Here is a 16029-nt window from a genome sequence, read left to right on the forward strand (position 1 = left end):
ATAAAACACTAAATCCTACGCGTATTCATTGTAAACTCAAATTGTTGCTTTGGCAAATTGGCAGTCATGACTTATAAACTCGTAGTTGATGATTTCTCCACTTTTTCCTCGAAGATACAGACGTAATAAAAGATTTCCCATTTCGTGTGGTAAAAACCACCACTACCATAGTACCATCCCCCACGTTCCACAAATCATATCTTGATAAGTTGATAACGATTTCTTAACTACACTATGACTCCGTGAACTTTACCCGGAAGAGCCAGACGAGAATTGCGAAACCGGCGAAACTCCAATTGTTTTCTAGGTTGGGATTTCTAAATTCACATGTCCGGAAGATTTAATGCAACTTTCATACATCTTTCCTCAGCCACTCGAATGCTATCGTGCTTCTCCAAGGAAGAGGTTGCTGAGAGAGGTACGCGATCCGGGGAAGTACGGGTAGCGAAGTGGCACGCACAATCTTTTAAACATTGAGCTTACCGAAATTCGGACTTTTGGAAGGAAAGAACAGCAAAACTGTTGTATGCTTGGGCAATGTTCGAGTTGTCCAATCTCGTTAAATAACTCGAAAGCTTGCGTTCCGCACAATTCTCTCTTTGTGATACTTTTATGCCCAGTCCGTCATGTTAAGCCGAGGAAGCACCATAGACTGACCCGACACATCGACGTGAAGATGGGATGGAGAACGCTAATTATGCAATCAATTGCAAACAACCGGCCAAGCCAAAATCAAATGGGTATTGCTAACGCCCAGCTCCACCATTAAGTACATATTTTCTACATGCCTAAACAATATATGTTAGAGATTGTGGTGATGGTGGGGCCGTGTGAATGGAGTCATGATGTCACTTACTGCTTTCAAAACACTTAACCTCTCCGTGGAGTCAAGAAACACCCGATGATATTGCGTTAAACTTTCATGAACAACGGCCTGACGTGTTTTCTGTCCTTCACAAATGGCCTTCATCTTAAGCTCCATCTGTTTTCTCAGAAACGGCTTGCTGAGGCTGACTTCAAACTCCATGTTATCATAGCCTTCCACTAGGGCGACTCCAAGTGTAGTCGGGATGAACTCTTCCACTCCACCTCTGCCCCCCGCATCTGCAGCTGCAGCTCCCCCTCTACCCCCTCTTCCACCCCCTCCACCGCGTCCGCCACGTCCTCCTCGGCCTGCAGCTGGCGTGTTGTCATCATTATTTCCGGCGGCGGCCCCACCTGCCTTGGGCCTTGTAAACACGTATTCACGCTCTTTGATTTTAGCAATATGCTCGGCCATAGTTGCATCAGTCCCGATTCCATTTGCGTCCATTAGAGCAATAAGATCAGGCTCGGTTAAATACCCTGGAGCTGTTGTTTTCCCATCCGTGATCATGGCCTCGTCTGGTTCAAATCTTTCCCCAAGGGTAAATTTTGGCAGTGTTGTACTGCTGTTCCATCTCTCGTAAACATAAACGTCCAGATAGTTTTTTGCCAGCACAACTAGTCCATGCGTGTGAAAAGTTTCCTCTCCATATTCAAGCTCCACGTCAGTTGCCTGCCCTTTAGCATCTTCTGAGCAACAGGCTAGGAACCTCCGAACAACAAATTCGTAAACCCGAGCTTCTTCTGGCCTCAAAGCAGTGGATGCAACGTATGTCACAGGATGAATAGGCGGATGTGCCTTATCATCATTTCGGCCTTCTCGAGGCCAATGAAATCCCCCATTTACCAAATTCCGAGCAAATGGTCCCCATCGATTATCTTGAACTTGCTTTTCAACTAGCGCTCTCAAATTCATACCTTTGTCGAATCGATCAGTCTCCGTTCTCGGATAACTAATAAAACCTTTTGTGTATAGGCTCTCTGCTGCAGTCATCGCCACCTGACTGTTCATATTCAGCCAACGACTAGCAGCTTTCTGCAGCTCGACGGTAGTTAGAGGAAGAGGTTTCCACTTGCTAGTCGGTTTCTCCTGTACCTTGGTGACTTTAGCAATTTTTGAAGCAAGACAACGTTCAAATAATATGATCACAACTGCTCGGTCAAATAGACGATTGCGCTTCCAATTGAAGATGACATTCATATTGTCTCGACTGTGTGTAACCTTGATGCTCCAGAATGGTTCGGGTACGAAGTTCTTTACTTTGAAATATCGATCAACGACGAAACCAAGAGTGGGAAACTGACAAGAACCTACACCACTATCAGTATGCGAGTGCCTCATTAAGATGGGAATGAAGTTGTTTACCGTAGCTCAACATTTTTTCTGCTAGTGGCCCTCCTAACTTTTGAAGGTTGGTTGTCTGAAATCGTGTGAATGCATACCCAATCCTTAGATCAAGTTCTATACGAGCAGCCACAGCGTCTACTTGACGTTGATCTAAATCGACAGGATTTTTAGCTGCTTGAATTACATGCCTTTTGTAATTAGCTGCAAATCTGAAATCACAGTGTAGATTCATTCACTTACGCTCGCTCAATATTACTGAACCTTGCCCTCTTGATCTCAATTCGTGGGTTGCCTTTGAGTGCTTGAGCTCTCACTTCACCGCCAATATGCTCTCCCTCACGATCACAATCAGTCCATATGAAAAGAGCCTTAGCTCCTCTTGCCTGAGCCTCGATATTCTGTGCGATATCTTTCTTATCCTATGGAAATGCATCAGTGGAAAAATTGCCCAGCAAAGGGTGAGATCAAATCACCTCAGCAACAGATTCGATGACCTTGGCTCGAAAAAAGAGTTCTTGGGGTGGAGGGTCAGTCCAACCTTTGTGAGTTGGAGCAACATCGAGAGAGGTAAGATGCCCCATGACCGAAGTCATAACCGCATTGCAATTACCCCATTGTCCACCAAAATCGAAGGTGAATGAGTAATTCTTGATGTATTTGTTGCGAGTATTTGCCTTATTGGATCGTTAGATAACGATAGTTGTAATGTAGCAATATTTGACATTGCGACTTACCGCTTGAGCATTGCCCCCAGCTAAATGATTAGCTACAGCTTTGGCAATCGAAGGTTTCTCTGCAACGCAAAGAATCTTTGCAACCATCTTGATAGTAGAATCACGCGTGATCATTCACGTGTTGTTCTTTTCCATCGCCGACTCCAAAGTCTACGAGGCCTTGTGGATGAAGCTCTTATAATACTTTCCTCTGTGACACGAACGAACGAACGTCTTGGTCTATAAGCATTGTTTTGCTACTCAGCTGCATAGAAATGATCTATTGGGGTATGGACTTGCAAGAGGATCATGAGACTACCTATTTACAGAGTTTTTGTATTACTCGGTATCAGTAAGTAAAGATTATGTACAGAAATTGATGCCTGTGCTGTTGCCATCAATTCCAGGTTGATGAGATTTTATAATGGACGGATCCGAATACGAAATAGCTGCAGGTGCCCAGACGTTTGACTTGCATAATAGTTATGCATTTATATATACCTAGGTAGGTAGGTATTTATACAATTATTCAATGAAGCCGTGGCTCATCGAGTTCGTTCATTGGCTGTAGCTCCATAAATCCATGTCGGTACATATATCCCCGCTAAGTGCTAAATGAAAAACGATGTCATCCAGAGCTTCAAAATTCAAGCTTCACTCCATTCACTCCGTCAACTCTACCTCTTTCGCCTCTCTGGCAAACATCAATTCTTTGTAACTTCGAGGATATATTCGAAGTTCGCCTGAAAGAGCTAACTACCACCCTTTGATTCACTCGATATCGAACAACAGATAAATTACCTTGCCACAAGCATGGCGTTGCCAGTCATTAAAGCAATCGAGGATTGTTCAAACATCACGAAAACAGTCTTGCCATATCTGCCACAATTGTACGATTTACCTCAGCAAGTACTTCAATCATATTCAAATCCTACCGAGCTTCGAAATCTTTATCTGGCTACGAATCCACTCATAACTGCCTTCGCATTCTCGTTGTTTTTAACGCCTGTATTTCTATTGGTTTCGGAGGTCAACAAAAACTATTCTCAAGTCGACAGATGCTGGAGTATCTTGCCTACCATATATAATGCCCACTTTGCCATCTATGCACACCTTTCTGGTCTACCAACAGGGCGACTAGACAATATCCTCGCTTTCAGTACAATATGGAGTGTATGTAGGACCCCTCTCGATTCAGGAATCTGGTTCTGACAAACAACAGTTACGCTTGACATATAATTACTGGAGAAAGGGTGGCTATAGCATTGGATCCGAAGATTATCGCTGGTATGTCTCTCCTTGATGGGTATGAATTTAGGGCTAACCACTTCTTAGGGAGATTGTCCGACGAAACGTTCCTCCAGCACTCTTCTTCGTCTTCAATATCGTCTTCATATCATTGGCACAAAGCATTCTGCTGTTTCTAGTTGCAACGCCATCATATGTTATGCTCTTAGCTGCACGATATGGAGTACCGTGGACGACTGCAGATTTGATATTCTCGAGAGGTCTTATCACTCTTGTTGTGTTTGAGTATTTTGCAGATGGACAACAGTGGAGTATGTGATTATAGATATCTTTTCTGTTGCATAGCTAATGTTTCTCAAAATTAGACTATCAAACCGCGAAGCAACAATACTTGAAGACCGCCAAGGTACAAGGAGGATTCGATCAAGAGTCGCTCGACCGCGGCTTTGTGACCTCTGGTCTCTGGTCCTTCAGCAGACACCCAAATTTCGCCGCTGAACAGACTATATGGGTAGTACTCTATATGTGGGGCTGCTGGACTAGTGAAGTATTATTCAACTGGACATTTGCCGGTGCCATGTCGTACTTGATTCTTTTCCAGGCCTCAACTTGGTTGACCGAGCTCATAACTGCGAAGAAATATCCAGATTATCAGGAGTACCAAGCACGGGTTGGCAAATTCTTGCCTAACATCTTTTCTACTGGGCCAATTTTCACCAAGGTGGAGAAGAAAGCAGCCACAGCCGTCAAAGGCGATCGAAGAAAGGTGTCAGCCAGCAAGTAACCAGATAGCAGTACCAAATGAGCTTTCGATTTTCTATCCTTACAACTTCAAACAGCTGGTCAGGATAGGCAAATGACAAGAGAAGGGCGAGAGAGTATTTGCTTAAAACGTACAGAATAGATTTAATTATATTCCCTGGAATCGTCACAACATAATATTTATAATTATTGTCGCTGTACATCAACTCAGAACCCACATTCATTTCTATTTAAATTCATCTTTCCTTGTATTACAGAGCAAACCTGAACTCCCAAGACCGTTCTTTCTGTAATGTTCCTGCCCTACACCTTAGATTCGCCTTACTAGCAAGTTTGGCAAGTGCCATTACAATAATTTCACCACTGCAGACATCATTCCCATCCTACTTCTAGTTGACTCTACATACTTCATCACACCTATTCTCCATCACCTTTCATCAAAAACTCAGCGACCTCACATCTTTTAAAATCATTGATCATCTTATTCCCTTGACTATTAACGACATATGTATTTCAAAATATTTCGCGGAATAATAGAATTTTATCCCCCATCGCTATCATCTTATGGAAGCTTGTACCGCAGCCAGCCCTGGAACCTATATTATCTCTTCCAATCACACCATCATACTATACGCATAAAAGCAGTTGGGTCTTGGTAGTGCCACATCGCCATGCCAGACAAACACAAATTTGATGTGAGAACACTCAGACGAGACTCACATAGGTCTGAACTGGAAGGACACAGCCTACCTCCAGACACTCATGGTAGTCTACTATCATCAGTGCCCCCGCCTCCATATTGTTTACAAGATGAATATCCTCCCTGTGACCTAGGACACATCTCGACTACAGATAACTCGGCAAACGAACAAGTCTTGAATACCACGAACATTCAAGATCGTGGGTTGTGCCCACAAGTTTCTGAATGGAGAGGAGATCACAACATCTTCAATCTCACACATAGACCGGGCAAGCAACCTCCTGACAACAAGACTGGCTCTCGAAGGAATCGCGGACAATTCAGATCCGAGATATGGGAGGCTCCAGAAAAGACCCTAGAGCTGAGAACAATACAAACTTCCAAACCGAGGAGATACATCTCCCGCACATTCCCTGCCGATTCTTTCACGCAGCCATATCTCGACCAATGCTATGATCAGCCATATGGATTCTCTCCAAGGACCGCGCTTCCAGAGGCACATGAAAATACAAAATCAACCCAAGATCTATGCCTCGAACTCGATCATCTACAGAAGCAAGTGGCATATTTAAAATCTGCAATCATACCAGCCGAGCAAGAATTCCACTCCTTAGCTGCACGTTTACCAAGAAGCGGCAAGGATGGTCCACACTTTGATATTCCAATCATGACTGAAGAAGAACGCATGATATCTCAGAGAATGCATTGGTTGCACGAACAACTCGTGATCATACGGCAGGAGATTGCAAGCAAGGAGCGTGCACATGAGTACGCTGTTGAAGAATTGGATATGGTTTGTAAATTGAATGATCGCCTGTCACAGCCACTTAAAGATATGGCCAGAGCGATGAATGAAAGGAGTTTAGGGAGGAGATGGCTACAGGGGAAACTACCATGGGCTGATGCTGTGCATATCGGGAGTGATGTGCCGGATTTTGCTATGACTATGACACAGAGAGAGTTACAATAGGAGGGAGAACTTTAGTATGTACATGATTTGACGTGGTGGGCGGAAACAGCGATTAATAGTTCTTCAGCGTTCACTATCAAATAGAATATTCTTGACCACTAGAAGTAGATATTTGGGTCCATTCCCGTATCGATGTGACAGGTGAAGGGGATGAAAATGGATGTACTAATCATGTTGTAATATCCCCCTGTCCAATGCCGCAGAGATATCCAAACTTTACAGACCTCGGTGATAGACTTTTAAAGTCCCGACTGAGATGTAATCTTTCATGATCGTAAATCACGGGTATTCCACTGGTAAGTCGTTGTGCAGTATCACTCAAGATAGGATACCTTTCTAGACAATCAAGAACTTTTCGCCGAAATCTCGAGTGAAATATACTAGATTGACATCTCAATCTTCAGTAATGAACAGCTGGCTATAGAACGTACGACGAGAGTAATATTAATATTGGAGCTCAATAGGATGGATATTGGATGTTTAAATTTGGAGTGTTCAAATTGAAGTATTATCAACGTGTTCTAGGGTTCTGTCAAACGCAGATGCGTGAATGTGTTTGAATAATTGAGATTGGATGGATACATGCATTTGAAACGAAAGCCGAGATGATGCGAATGTGGGTGGGTGTATGAAACGATATACATATATGAGTATTGATATAACACGCATGTCTGAAGCCCCAATCCTATGATTCTCACCCGTAGAAACTCAGTTGACAGTAGAGCTGAAGGGTTGGAGAAGTGATATTGCAGGATACATACACCTGACGCCATCGGTTTGGTTTCTCAATGGATGGCATGCGTGCACGCAAACACGGAACACTAAGCAATGTCATACATGAAGGTATGGAGAAAGAAGATATTCTATTTTGCATTACATTTCGAAATTTGGCGAAGAAAGCAAAAAATGATGTATGAATGCTAAACACTCGAGAAGCAAATGTATAAACAACTAACGTCATCAGGATATAACCTTTCCATTCTAGCAGCCACCCACCTAAAACCAAACATATAGGTATCATTCTCCCTCGGCCAATATCCCAGAATTCTCCATCCAGACCCAACTACTCCACATATTATTCGTCAATCTTATAGCATATCCATATCCATCCTGTGCCCAGCACATATTCTTCGTCGAATTGTCTCATATCACTCAAGCTCCTCCTCGAATCCCAAAACTCCTCCCTGCGATTCCGCTATGCAGAGCCCTTAATGCCTCGCCATTCACAGCACCTCTCTCGAGTGACCATCCCACCCCAGGACCATTTTTTACTTCTTCGCATCCTTCTTAACTTTCGGCTTCGCATATGGCTTGTTTGTTTCGTAGTGAATCCAAAACGCAATTCCACCCAACACGTTCAATCCAATCAACACCAGAATCAACTGGACGAAAAGAAATGGGTTTGCTTGGAGAACAGCGGTGGCTTTAGGCGTGAATCTCAACCATTTGAAGGCATTAGGTCCAGAGAATGCTTGTCCCATTTTCGCTTATGGTGCTTCCGTAAAGATTGAGTATGGAGATGAGGATAGGGTCCAAGATTGAAGACGAGACTTGAATCGGCAAGCTAGGCGGATGTGTGATTCGGAAGGATAGTAATGATGGACTTGATCGATGTCAATTGTATGTGAAAATTTTAAATGATTAATTGTCAATTATCTCGAAAGGGTGGAGAATTCGATCCGGTCAACAGAAGGCAAGTAGTAGCACGATTTTCCGACAATGCAAACAGTGTACGATATACAGACAGAGAGAAAGAAACAAGAGATTAAAACCTACGACGGGAGAGAAGGAGACACTCTCCTCTAAAAACCTAAGATATATGAGACAGTCTACTGGCGTTTCAAATCCTTGGCATGGTGTTACTATGAGCCCATGTTTTGAGGCTCAGTGAGGAATGCTGGCGGGGGGAAGCTGGAGGAGAGCGGTCGATGAGAGGTCGAGGAGGATTCAAGATGTTACAGATTTGTAGGAGAGTTGTCGCAGGAAACAGAGCTTTGACAATATCATTGGGTGATAATAATAGTGGATCACATGGGGTTATGACCAATGAGTTACGACTTGATAAACGCAGAACGACTAAAAATAATATATTCATATCCCCATATCGTAGCGGCAACGTTGATGTTTGAAAAATATCAGTCTGTCTAATGATTTTGACATAGTACTTGTATATTGTGGAATTCACCGGATCACTCAAAAATCTATACTATATTACTCTTTGATAGTGTTTCCGTAAATCTCATGTGATGTTCAGTAAAATAACCCGTATTGAATATTAGAATCATTGTTTGATGTCCAGATCAAAAATATCTAATCATCTATAGAAAGGCCTTTTTATGTCTTGTAAGACGCATTGAATCACCTGAGTTTATCCATATACACAGATCCATAAACCCACATTCAAACACGGATGTATGAGTGAAATCTGCTCTACGCCAGCAATGATGTGAACAAACACATATCGCAGATTACTTACTTGTATTGAATGTCGTGTATCATGTAAGAATTTTATTCTTCAAGTATTAGCCGATCGGTTTCTGGCTTGGATTGTGAATCTAATTGAGGTTCCGGGGGTGTCTCGGGGCTCAGAGACACGCTTTCAACCTTTTGCAAAATGCCCTTTCCAGCTCTACTCAACGCTTCCATAATGCTTTCCATTGAGCGACTTTCCTGCCTGACAGCTTTCAATGCAGCTTCCACCTCTTCACAACGCTTTTGCAAGCGCTCGATTTCTGCTTTGAGAAGATTGGCCTGGTCATCCTTTGCGCGAAGTTGTCCGTCACTAGTCGATTCTGTCGATGCTATACCGGTTGATCCTTCATCATTGTACTCACTGGATGAAGGCACATTTTTCTCAATGCATTCTGGTACGAGTGACTTTGCGCCAACATCTTCGGTGTGAGCCTTCATCCCAGTACTCAATTGTTCAATTCTTTGCTCCATTTCAAGTCTCAGCTTATTCCAGTTCTTTCTCTCTTCCCCAGTCTTTTCTTCTAGTTGACTAGCCATCTTCACAATCTCAACGTACTGTGCTCCTTCTTGTACCGCTGCTTGTCGGTAGGTGTCCCTACTTTTCGCAAGATCCTCGACGTCTCCCTCCAATTCGAGAACTTGGGCATGTAATCGCGTTTTCTCTTCGGTAAGGCTAAAAATTTCAATGTCAGAAACCTCGTGCTTCTTCTCGAGGGCGCTCGCTCGACTTTGAGACCGCGAAAAAGCAGCAAGGAGCTTATCGTGTTCACTCTGCAACGATGATAATGCGATCTTTTGGATAGAAACCTCATGTTGAAGCGCTGCTGTATGGACTTGCAATGCGCTATCAGATGATTGTGCGTTTGTAATGGGAGGTAGGATATGGTTAGTAGTGTGGGAGTTTGATGATTGAGAGGGGCCACCAGATAGACCCGTATATGATGTCGACCCTGAAGGAGATGAGAAGCTGACCGAGGTCGGAGATGGAGACGGAAAAGCTCGTCCTGGTGGAGATGGCAATTGTCGAGCTGGGGCTGAAGGAGGATTCATACTCGAAAGCCTCCGGCTCGTATTGTCGGTTGACACATGGGTGTAGTTGGGAGATTGAGTTCTTATGGGTGGAAGTCCTTCGCTGAGTGATTTAGCCATAGACCTGCGTCTTTGGTGCATTCTAGAATCAGATGTGCCCATGTCATTCAATGTAGTTCTCTGGTGGTCATCCTCAATACGTCGTTTCATGATGATTAAAGGATCATATGGAGTCACACTGTGAATGGCACCCTTTTTGATGGGGGCTTTTGAAGACCCTGGAGGGATCTGCTGAACGAATTTATCGGCAAGCTCGTTGACTTTGTTTATCTTGGTGAGTATCCAGTGGAGTGTTTGTTTTAGGCCAAAGTCAATCATTGGAGGTGGATCTCCAGAAGGAAGAAGACGCAACTGTGAGTGGGCCTAATATTTTGTAAGCATGACTCGAAAGATTACACATGAGTATGAATGGAATGAACCCTTTTGACAACAAGAACCAAGCACTTTGCTGGTACTTACTGGATTGATACCACGCTTCTCGGAATCTATACCCGAACGGAGCGTCTCCGCTAGCTGAGTAAGCCCAACGCTGCAAGCTTGTGTAACAAGGGCAATTTCAGGGTTCTTTTGGCAATGCTCGCAACACTCTGGTGAAGATTCTTCTTCGCGATCAAATGTCGTTTGCCGCCTGCACTGACGACATATATTAGACATATGTTGCGGGGAGTCCACCCGGCCCCTTACGGTCAATCGAGGAGATTGAACAAGAGTAGAAGCATTCTGGATCGTCTGACTATAATCATGACCATATCCATTTGAATCTAAAGAGTAACGGCTGAGTTAGTGATTAAACATGACATTTTTAGGCAGTCCTAAACACCTACAGTGTGCCTGCGATGGGGGCATTTTCCCACATGCGTCTAGATCCACCCTCGCTACTCCTTTGTAATCACCCCCCTCGTAACGCGACCTTTTCACGACCGAACTTTCGCCATTCTGAGTATGTTGGTTGTTCGGTGTCGCCCAGTTTCCTGAATTGTCATACACTGGATACTGTAAAAGTGGTCCAGCTTCAATTGGTGGTAATGTTCCGCGATGCCAACTATTACTACTTCCATTTTGTTGTGTCGGTGTTTTCGTATCGTCTTCCCAAGGACGTTTAATGCCTGATCGATACGATTGGGGAGACTCCGTTGATCGTGCATCCATCACCGCACTGCCAATACCACTATATTACTGGGACTGTAGACAATGGCCGATCCATCCGTCCTTCTGATTTCAAACAATGGTACCGTCGTTTCCGAATTCAAACTGGTGCGCGTGCATGGGAGATTTGTTCTACCGATAAAGTCTATATCACAATAATCATCAGTGATCTGGAGGAATTTCAAGAAGTTGTCGCCAGACATGATAAGAAATCACTGCTTACATGTTTTCTGTATAAAAGTTAAGGAAAGTGATATACTCTGGCGTATGCAGCGGATAGCCCTGTGATCCAGGTACTGTCTACGCACCATCTGAAATATATACTGTACGATGGAGAAGTGAGAAAAGCAAGTAGTCAAATGACAAATTTCTTTAGAGAGATACGACGCCGGCCATGATTTGGAACAATTGGATGAAGGACGTTGTGCACTGTGCACTGTGCATTCTAAGCTCTGTTACATAGCTTTTCTCTATCGAATCTGAAAGGACAGGCTCGTACGGGAGTAATATCATTCATACATTCATAAGAGAAAGTGGGTTTGGGCAGGGAGTGTGTGAAGCAGCGTTAGCCTTACAAACTGTGCTGACGCGCTGAGGATCTTTGCTCAATATTACAATACACTCGGTAAGGTGTTCTAGTCGGTTGAACGTTCATGGTGATTCGTTAAGAAAGTGAGGTAATGCAAAACGGAAGAGGGGGCGAAATAAATCCATGGATTATGAATTTCTGTGTTTTACCCTTGGCTGATTCCAAATCCCTTGTATCAATTTTCCGAATAGACGGGAATCGGGCTGCATCGAAAGGGTTGAAGTTGCTAATGCATCAATGGATGTGATGGGAATCATTTGATCCCTCCCTCCGAGAGTCCCTCGAACGGTTTATATTTCGTGGCTGACTGGCTTTGTCCTTACGAGACTAGTATATCTAACATGACAAGGGCCAATTTTGATGCACAATATGACAGTGGTACAGCATCTGGTAGTTGCTTGGAGTCTTGGCCTGGCAATTTGCGGGTAGATTAGGTAGGCATTTAGATGGTTGAATACCTACGGAGTAGTAGTATATCCCGTAGACCGTTTGACGAGCGGGTTCAACAACAACCAGGATACGAAGAAAGGAAAGGCTGTTGATTTTGTGTTAAGGTTTTGGATTAGCCATCATGACCTCTTCTTCTCAGGAAATGGGGTGGTGTGGTGTGGTGTGGTGTGATTGATGGTTGGTGGTTGGTGGTTGGTGGGTTGTGGTGGTGATCATTTTTGGCGGTTGGGAGTCAGGGGGTTGGGAACATTGGTGGAAGTTAAAAACGCTTACACATACAAGGCCTTGCTTACTCAGATTCAACATCTCCACTGAGTGAGTTTGACTAAAGTACCCGGTTGAGTTAATTTTGAACCTTGTTGTGTATATCCTTATTCGGATATTCCTGAATTAGCCTTATTAAAGTTTGTGAGTAAGTTTTATATAAGTGTTTGGGTGGATGTTTACTTCGTACTTCGGAATCGTAAGTATTGGAATGGTAACCTGCATACGTCCAAGGATTTACCGTCGGTGAGAAAGGGGCACATCTTTGCGTGCATGACAAAAGCCTACCTACAGTGTTGTGAGAATTGCACAAAACACGGATCACTAGATTTATCAGCCAACTATTACAAGCTCGAGGTCTGGGATATCTTCGTACTACCAGTACAGAGGTTATACACACAACCGTAGACGTTGAAGCAACTACACTGACCTGCTAAAACATGTAAAAAGTGAGCGTTCTGCCTCGGGATTATATTTGCCATAGTTCACGCGACCATTGATTCTCCAAAGGTACCCCCGAGCCTATGGGACGGATCCTTGATGTTCATCGGGAAATCATATGGATCGCAAAGTATACCTCCAACAGCTGACTCAAGTAATGAAGTTGTCATACGGGCGCTGGTGGCGCCGAAAAGTAATTCGGCTTGAATCATCTCCGATTATCACAAATTTACAAGCAGTGTGTTGGAAGTTGATTGAAATTCACTGTTCTTGATTGAACTGGGTATTAAAATTAAATACATTTGTATCACGCCCCGTTCCCAGAAAGCCCCCTTATTAAGCAAATGCAATTTGTAGTGTCCGATTAATCGAAATCTAATCGGACAATCGTCGCTGTCGTTTTGGTGCCCGCTCTGAGGAGAGCGATCGCGAGTATCTATCGCCGTTGCGAGATCGTTTAGGCGGGGAGCGTGATCGGCTTGGGGAGCGGGACCGTGACCTAGTCCGAGAGCGATAACGAGAGCGATAACGAGAACGAGATGGAGACCGAGACCGAGATAAAGACCGAGATAAAGACCGATTCCTGGTCCGAGTCCGGGAACGAGAGCGAGACGGAGAGCGGGATGGAGAGCGGGATGGAGAGCGGGATGGAGAGCGGGATGGAGAGCGGGATGGAGACCGAGATCGAGTCCGGGATCGAGAGAGGGAGCGAGAGCGAGAACGAGAACGAGATCTTGAATAGGAAGAACCTGTATATGATGAATAACTAGAAACGGAACTTCCTGAGTCCGATGTAGCATCGGCAGCAGCCGCAGGTAAGGTTTGCAGCGCTGGCTTTGGCATATTCTGTAGGTATTCGCGCATCTCTTCAGTGATAGCACCCATCCCAATACTTGTGAAGTAATTGATAGAGAACCTTGTGTTGCGAGGGTTGTCTCGAGGGAACAATCCTTCGAAATAAGGTCGCAATATATCGTCCTTTAAGCGAGCTTGCAATTTTGCCATGCCCATTGCTTCTGATAGATCCTGGAAAAGAATTTTGATAAATATACGGCTGCTTGATGTTGTCTCTTCTTCATTAAGGTGTACAATAGACAAAACGTGCCAACCAAGAGCGTCGGAGCTAAGAAGGTGCCCAAAAAATCTCGCGATATTTCGTAACCTGTTTGTTTCATAACGATGTATGGTATCGTAGTATTTTGCAAATGATTGTTCAAAAAGATCGGTCCAAAGACGATTTATCTTTGCAAACCGCTCCCCAATGAGTCCATAGAACTTTGAGTATGTTCTCTCCTGGGAGCAACACTCAATAACCATGGAAGGAAGTTCTGGCTCTTGTCCGGGTGGTAGCGTAACTTTCATCAGCTTGTGGCAACATTCTTCGGGGTCGATACTAGACATGATAGTCAAATATATGGTTCGTCGTAGGTTGACGAGGTCCGTATTGCTCTGATCCTTAATTTCTAAAGCCTTTTCTTCTTTTTTCTCCTCATCATCCTCACTATCATCTTCCTCGTCGTCATCATCCTCATCGTCACTTCCCTCTCCAAGAATTTCCGCTTTAAGTCGTTTGTATAATTCTTCGTTTTGTTCCCATTCAGGATCGAATTTGAAAATATTCAATCCATCCTGGACGTCAATATCATCATCCAAGGCCATGCGGTGTGTGATTTGATCTTCTTCCTCCACGAGATCCAACTCCTCCTTGATCGCAGGATTATCTTCATATTTGTCTTTTCGAACTTGGAAAAGGACTTCAATCATATATTGCACCCGTTTATCAATATCTGCCTCATTCAAAATATTCCTGAACTGATCGAACACCGCCAGAGCAATAGGCCCGCTCATCTCTTCGAGATGTTGACCCACCTCACGCGTCAATCCAACCGCAATTTCCACACTATCGTCCGTCGGCTTATTGAGAAGTAACAACAGAATCTGGGCCGCGACAATCTCATTTGCTACCTGTTGATTGCAAAGATGGGCAATGAATGTGGTGGCAGAAAGACAAACAGCCTTATCGTTTCTCTTGAAACCTTTTTTAAACTGCACTATAAGACGCTTCAACAGAAGCTCTCCAACCTGGGGAAGTTTCGTATTGACGATCGCAGCCATGGCGGCATATATTGGTGTGAATGGTAAACTGGCAGCCTGGGCTTTCATAATGCTCCTACAGAACAACCCTCGACCTCTAATCAGATTCTCTCCGAATAACTCTGGCACGATATGTTTTATGTTTGAGACATTAACTTTGTTGATTAAACCGTTGATTGACTTCTTCAAAGCTTCCCAGGCCATTCGCTGATATTCTTTGCTCGATTTGTCGGTGATTTGGGATTGTAGAGCTCGTAGGCGCGCAGGTGGTATATAGGTACCACCAGATCGCATCGTAAGAAGTTTCTCATATTCAGCTTTCGCAGCAGCTTGCTTCTCTTCCTCCGATCTCATCTCCATGATTGCGTGGGTTTATTTTAACGATTGAAATCGTCAGATGGTTGTCTATTTTCATGAAGGTGACCAGTATTGAAAATGAGGAATTGACGCAGGGTTAATGGCGCGCTAATGAACGCGATGAAGCTAAGATAAGATAACAGTCACGTGCGCTGCCTCAGATGCTGCCTTCACTTTGTTCTAGTAAAATTATTCTAAAATATAACGTATAATATAGTTGTTTGATCAATACATATGGAGCATCTAGACAGGTACAGCATTCAGTTTACTTCGCACAATCTGCAATAAAACAGTTGCAAAACATCATTGTACTGTCTAGTATTCAATCTTACATAAGTCATGTGTAGCTTTTATTGTACCTGTTAGATGAGAGCCGTGCACCACTCCCCCTTGTATTACGAAAGACCAGATTGACTTGACAGGGAAAGGAAGCTCTCATGTGCATTTGAACAATCAAATTGTCTTCAATTTCTTTACGATATTCACTCTAGAAAGTAAGGAAAAGGCACACCTCTCAAACCT

The 16029-nt window shown here is 43.8% G+C and overlaps 6 protein-coding genes across 6 annotated transcripts; 2 read left to right on the top strand and 4 right to left on the bottom strand.

Annotated features, from left to right (window-relative positions):
* Nucleotides 1-746: 746 nt before the first annotated feature.
* EAE98_011550 (uncharacterized protein) lies at nt 747-3033 on the bottom strand (the record flags this gene model as incomplete). The annotated part of the gene is made up of 6 exons (XM_038959172.1): nt 747-788; nt 857-2175; nt 2231-2400; nt 2453-2631; nt 2686-2886; nt 2947-3033. 6 exons carry the CDS (start codon nt 3031-3033, stop codon nt 747-749), a joined length of 1998 nt encoding a protein of 665 aa, XP_038804526.1.
* Nucleotides 3034-3738: 705 nt separating this feature from the next.
* EAE98_011551 (uncharacterized protein) lies at nt 3739-4957 on the top strand (the record flags this gene model as incomplete). Its single annotated transcript, XM_038959173.1, has 4 exons — nt 3739-4098; nt 4148-4212; nt 4261-4484; nt 4539-4957. 4 exons carry the CDS (start codon nt 3739-3741, stop codon nt 4955-4957), a joined length of 1068 nt encoding a protein of 355 aa, XP_038804527.1.
* Nucleotides 4958-5606: 649 nt separating this feature from the next.
* EAE98_011552 (uncharacterized protein) lies at nt 5607-6605 on the top strand (the record flags this gene model as incomplete). Its single annotated transcript, XM_038959174.1, has 1 exon — nt 5607-6605. The coding sequence occupies one exon, from the start codon at nt 5607-5609 to the stop codon at nt 6603-6605; it is 999 nt and encodes a 332-aa protein (XP_038804528.1).
* Nucleotides 6606-7873: 1268 nt separating this feature from the next.
* Nucleotides 7874-8086, bottom strand: EAE98_011553 (uncharacterized protein; the record flags this gene model as incomplete). Its single annotated transcript, XM_038959175.1, has 1 exon — nt 7874-8086. The coding sequence occupies one exon, from the start codon at nt 8084-8086 to the stop codon at nt 7874-7876; it is 213 nt and encodes a 70-aa protein (XP_038804529.1).
* Nucleotides 8087-8866: 780 nt separating this feature from the next.
* On the bottom strand, nt 8867-12547 carry EAE98_011554 (uncharacterized protein). Its single transcript, XM_038959176.1, has 4 exons — nt 11536-12547; nt 10991-11457; nt 10626-10927; nt 8867-10529 (listed from the first exon to the last, which is right to left on the bottom strand). The coding sequence occupies exons 2-4, from the start codon at nt 11313-11315 to the stop codon at nt 9114-9116; spliced, it is 2043 nt and encodes a 680-aa protein (XP_038804530.1). The 5' UTR covers nt 11316-11457; nt 11536-12547; the 3' UTR covers nt 8867-9113.
* Nucleotides 12548-13277: 730 nt separating this feature from the next.
* Nucleotides 13278-15510, bottom strand: EAE98_011555 (uncharacterized protein; the record flags this gene model as incomplete). The annotated part of the gene is made up of 2 exons (XM_038959177.1): nt 13278-13639; nt 13824-15510. The coding sequence occupies 2 exons, from the start codon at nt 15508-15510 to the stop codon at nt 13278-13280; spliced, it is 2049 nt and encodes a 682-aa protein (XP_038804531.1).
* Nucleotides 15511-16029: the final 519 nt, after the last annotated feature.

Source organism: Botrytis deweyae (assembly GCF_014898535.1).
Source record: "Botrytis deweyae strain B1 chromosome Unknown BDEW_049, whole genome shotgun sequence".
Lineage (NCBI taxonomy): Eukaryota > Fungi > Ascomycota > Leotiomycetes > Helotiales > Sclerotiniaceae > Botrytis > Botrytis deweyae.

Coding starts and splice junctions, on each gene's coding strand:
- EAE98_011554 (XM_038959176.1), bottom strand. CDS start 11,315: ATGGATGCACGATCAACGGAGTCTCCCCAATCGTATCGATCAGGCATT. Junction 10,928..10,990: donor GCCCCCATCGCAGGCACACT/GTAGGTGTTTAG, acceptor GTTACTCTTTAG/ATTCAAATGGATATGGTCAT. Junction 10,530..10,625: donor AGAAGCGTGGTATCAATCCA/GTAAGTACCAGC, acceptor ACAAAATATTAG/GCCCACTCACAGTTGCGTCT.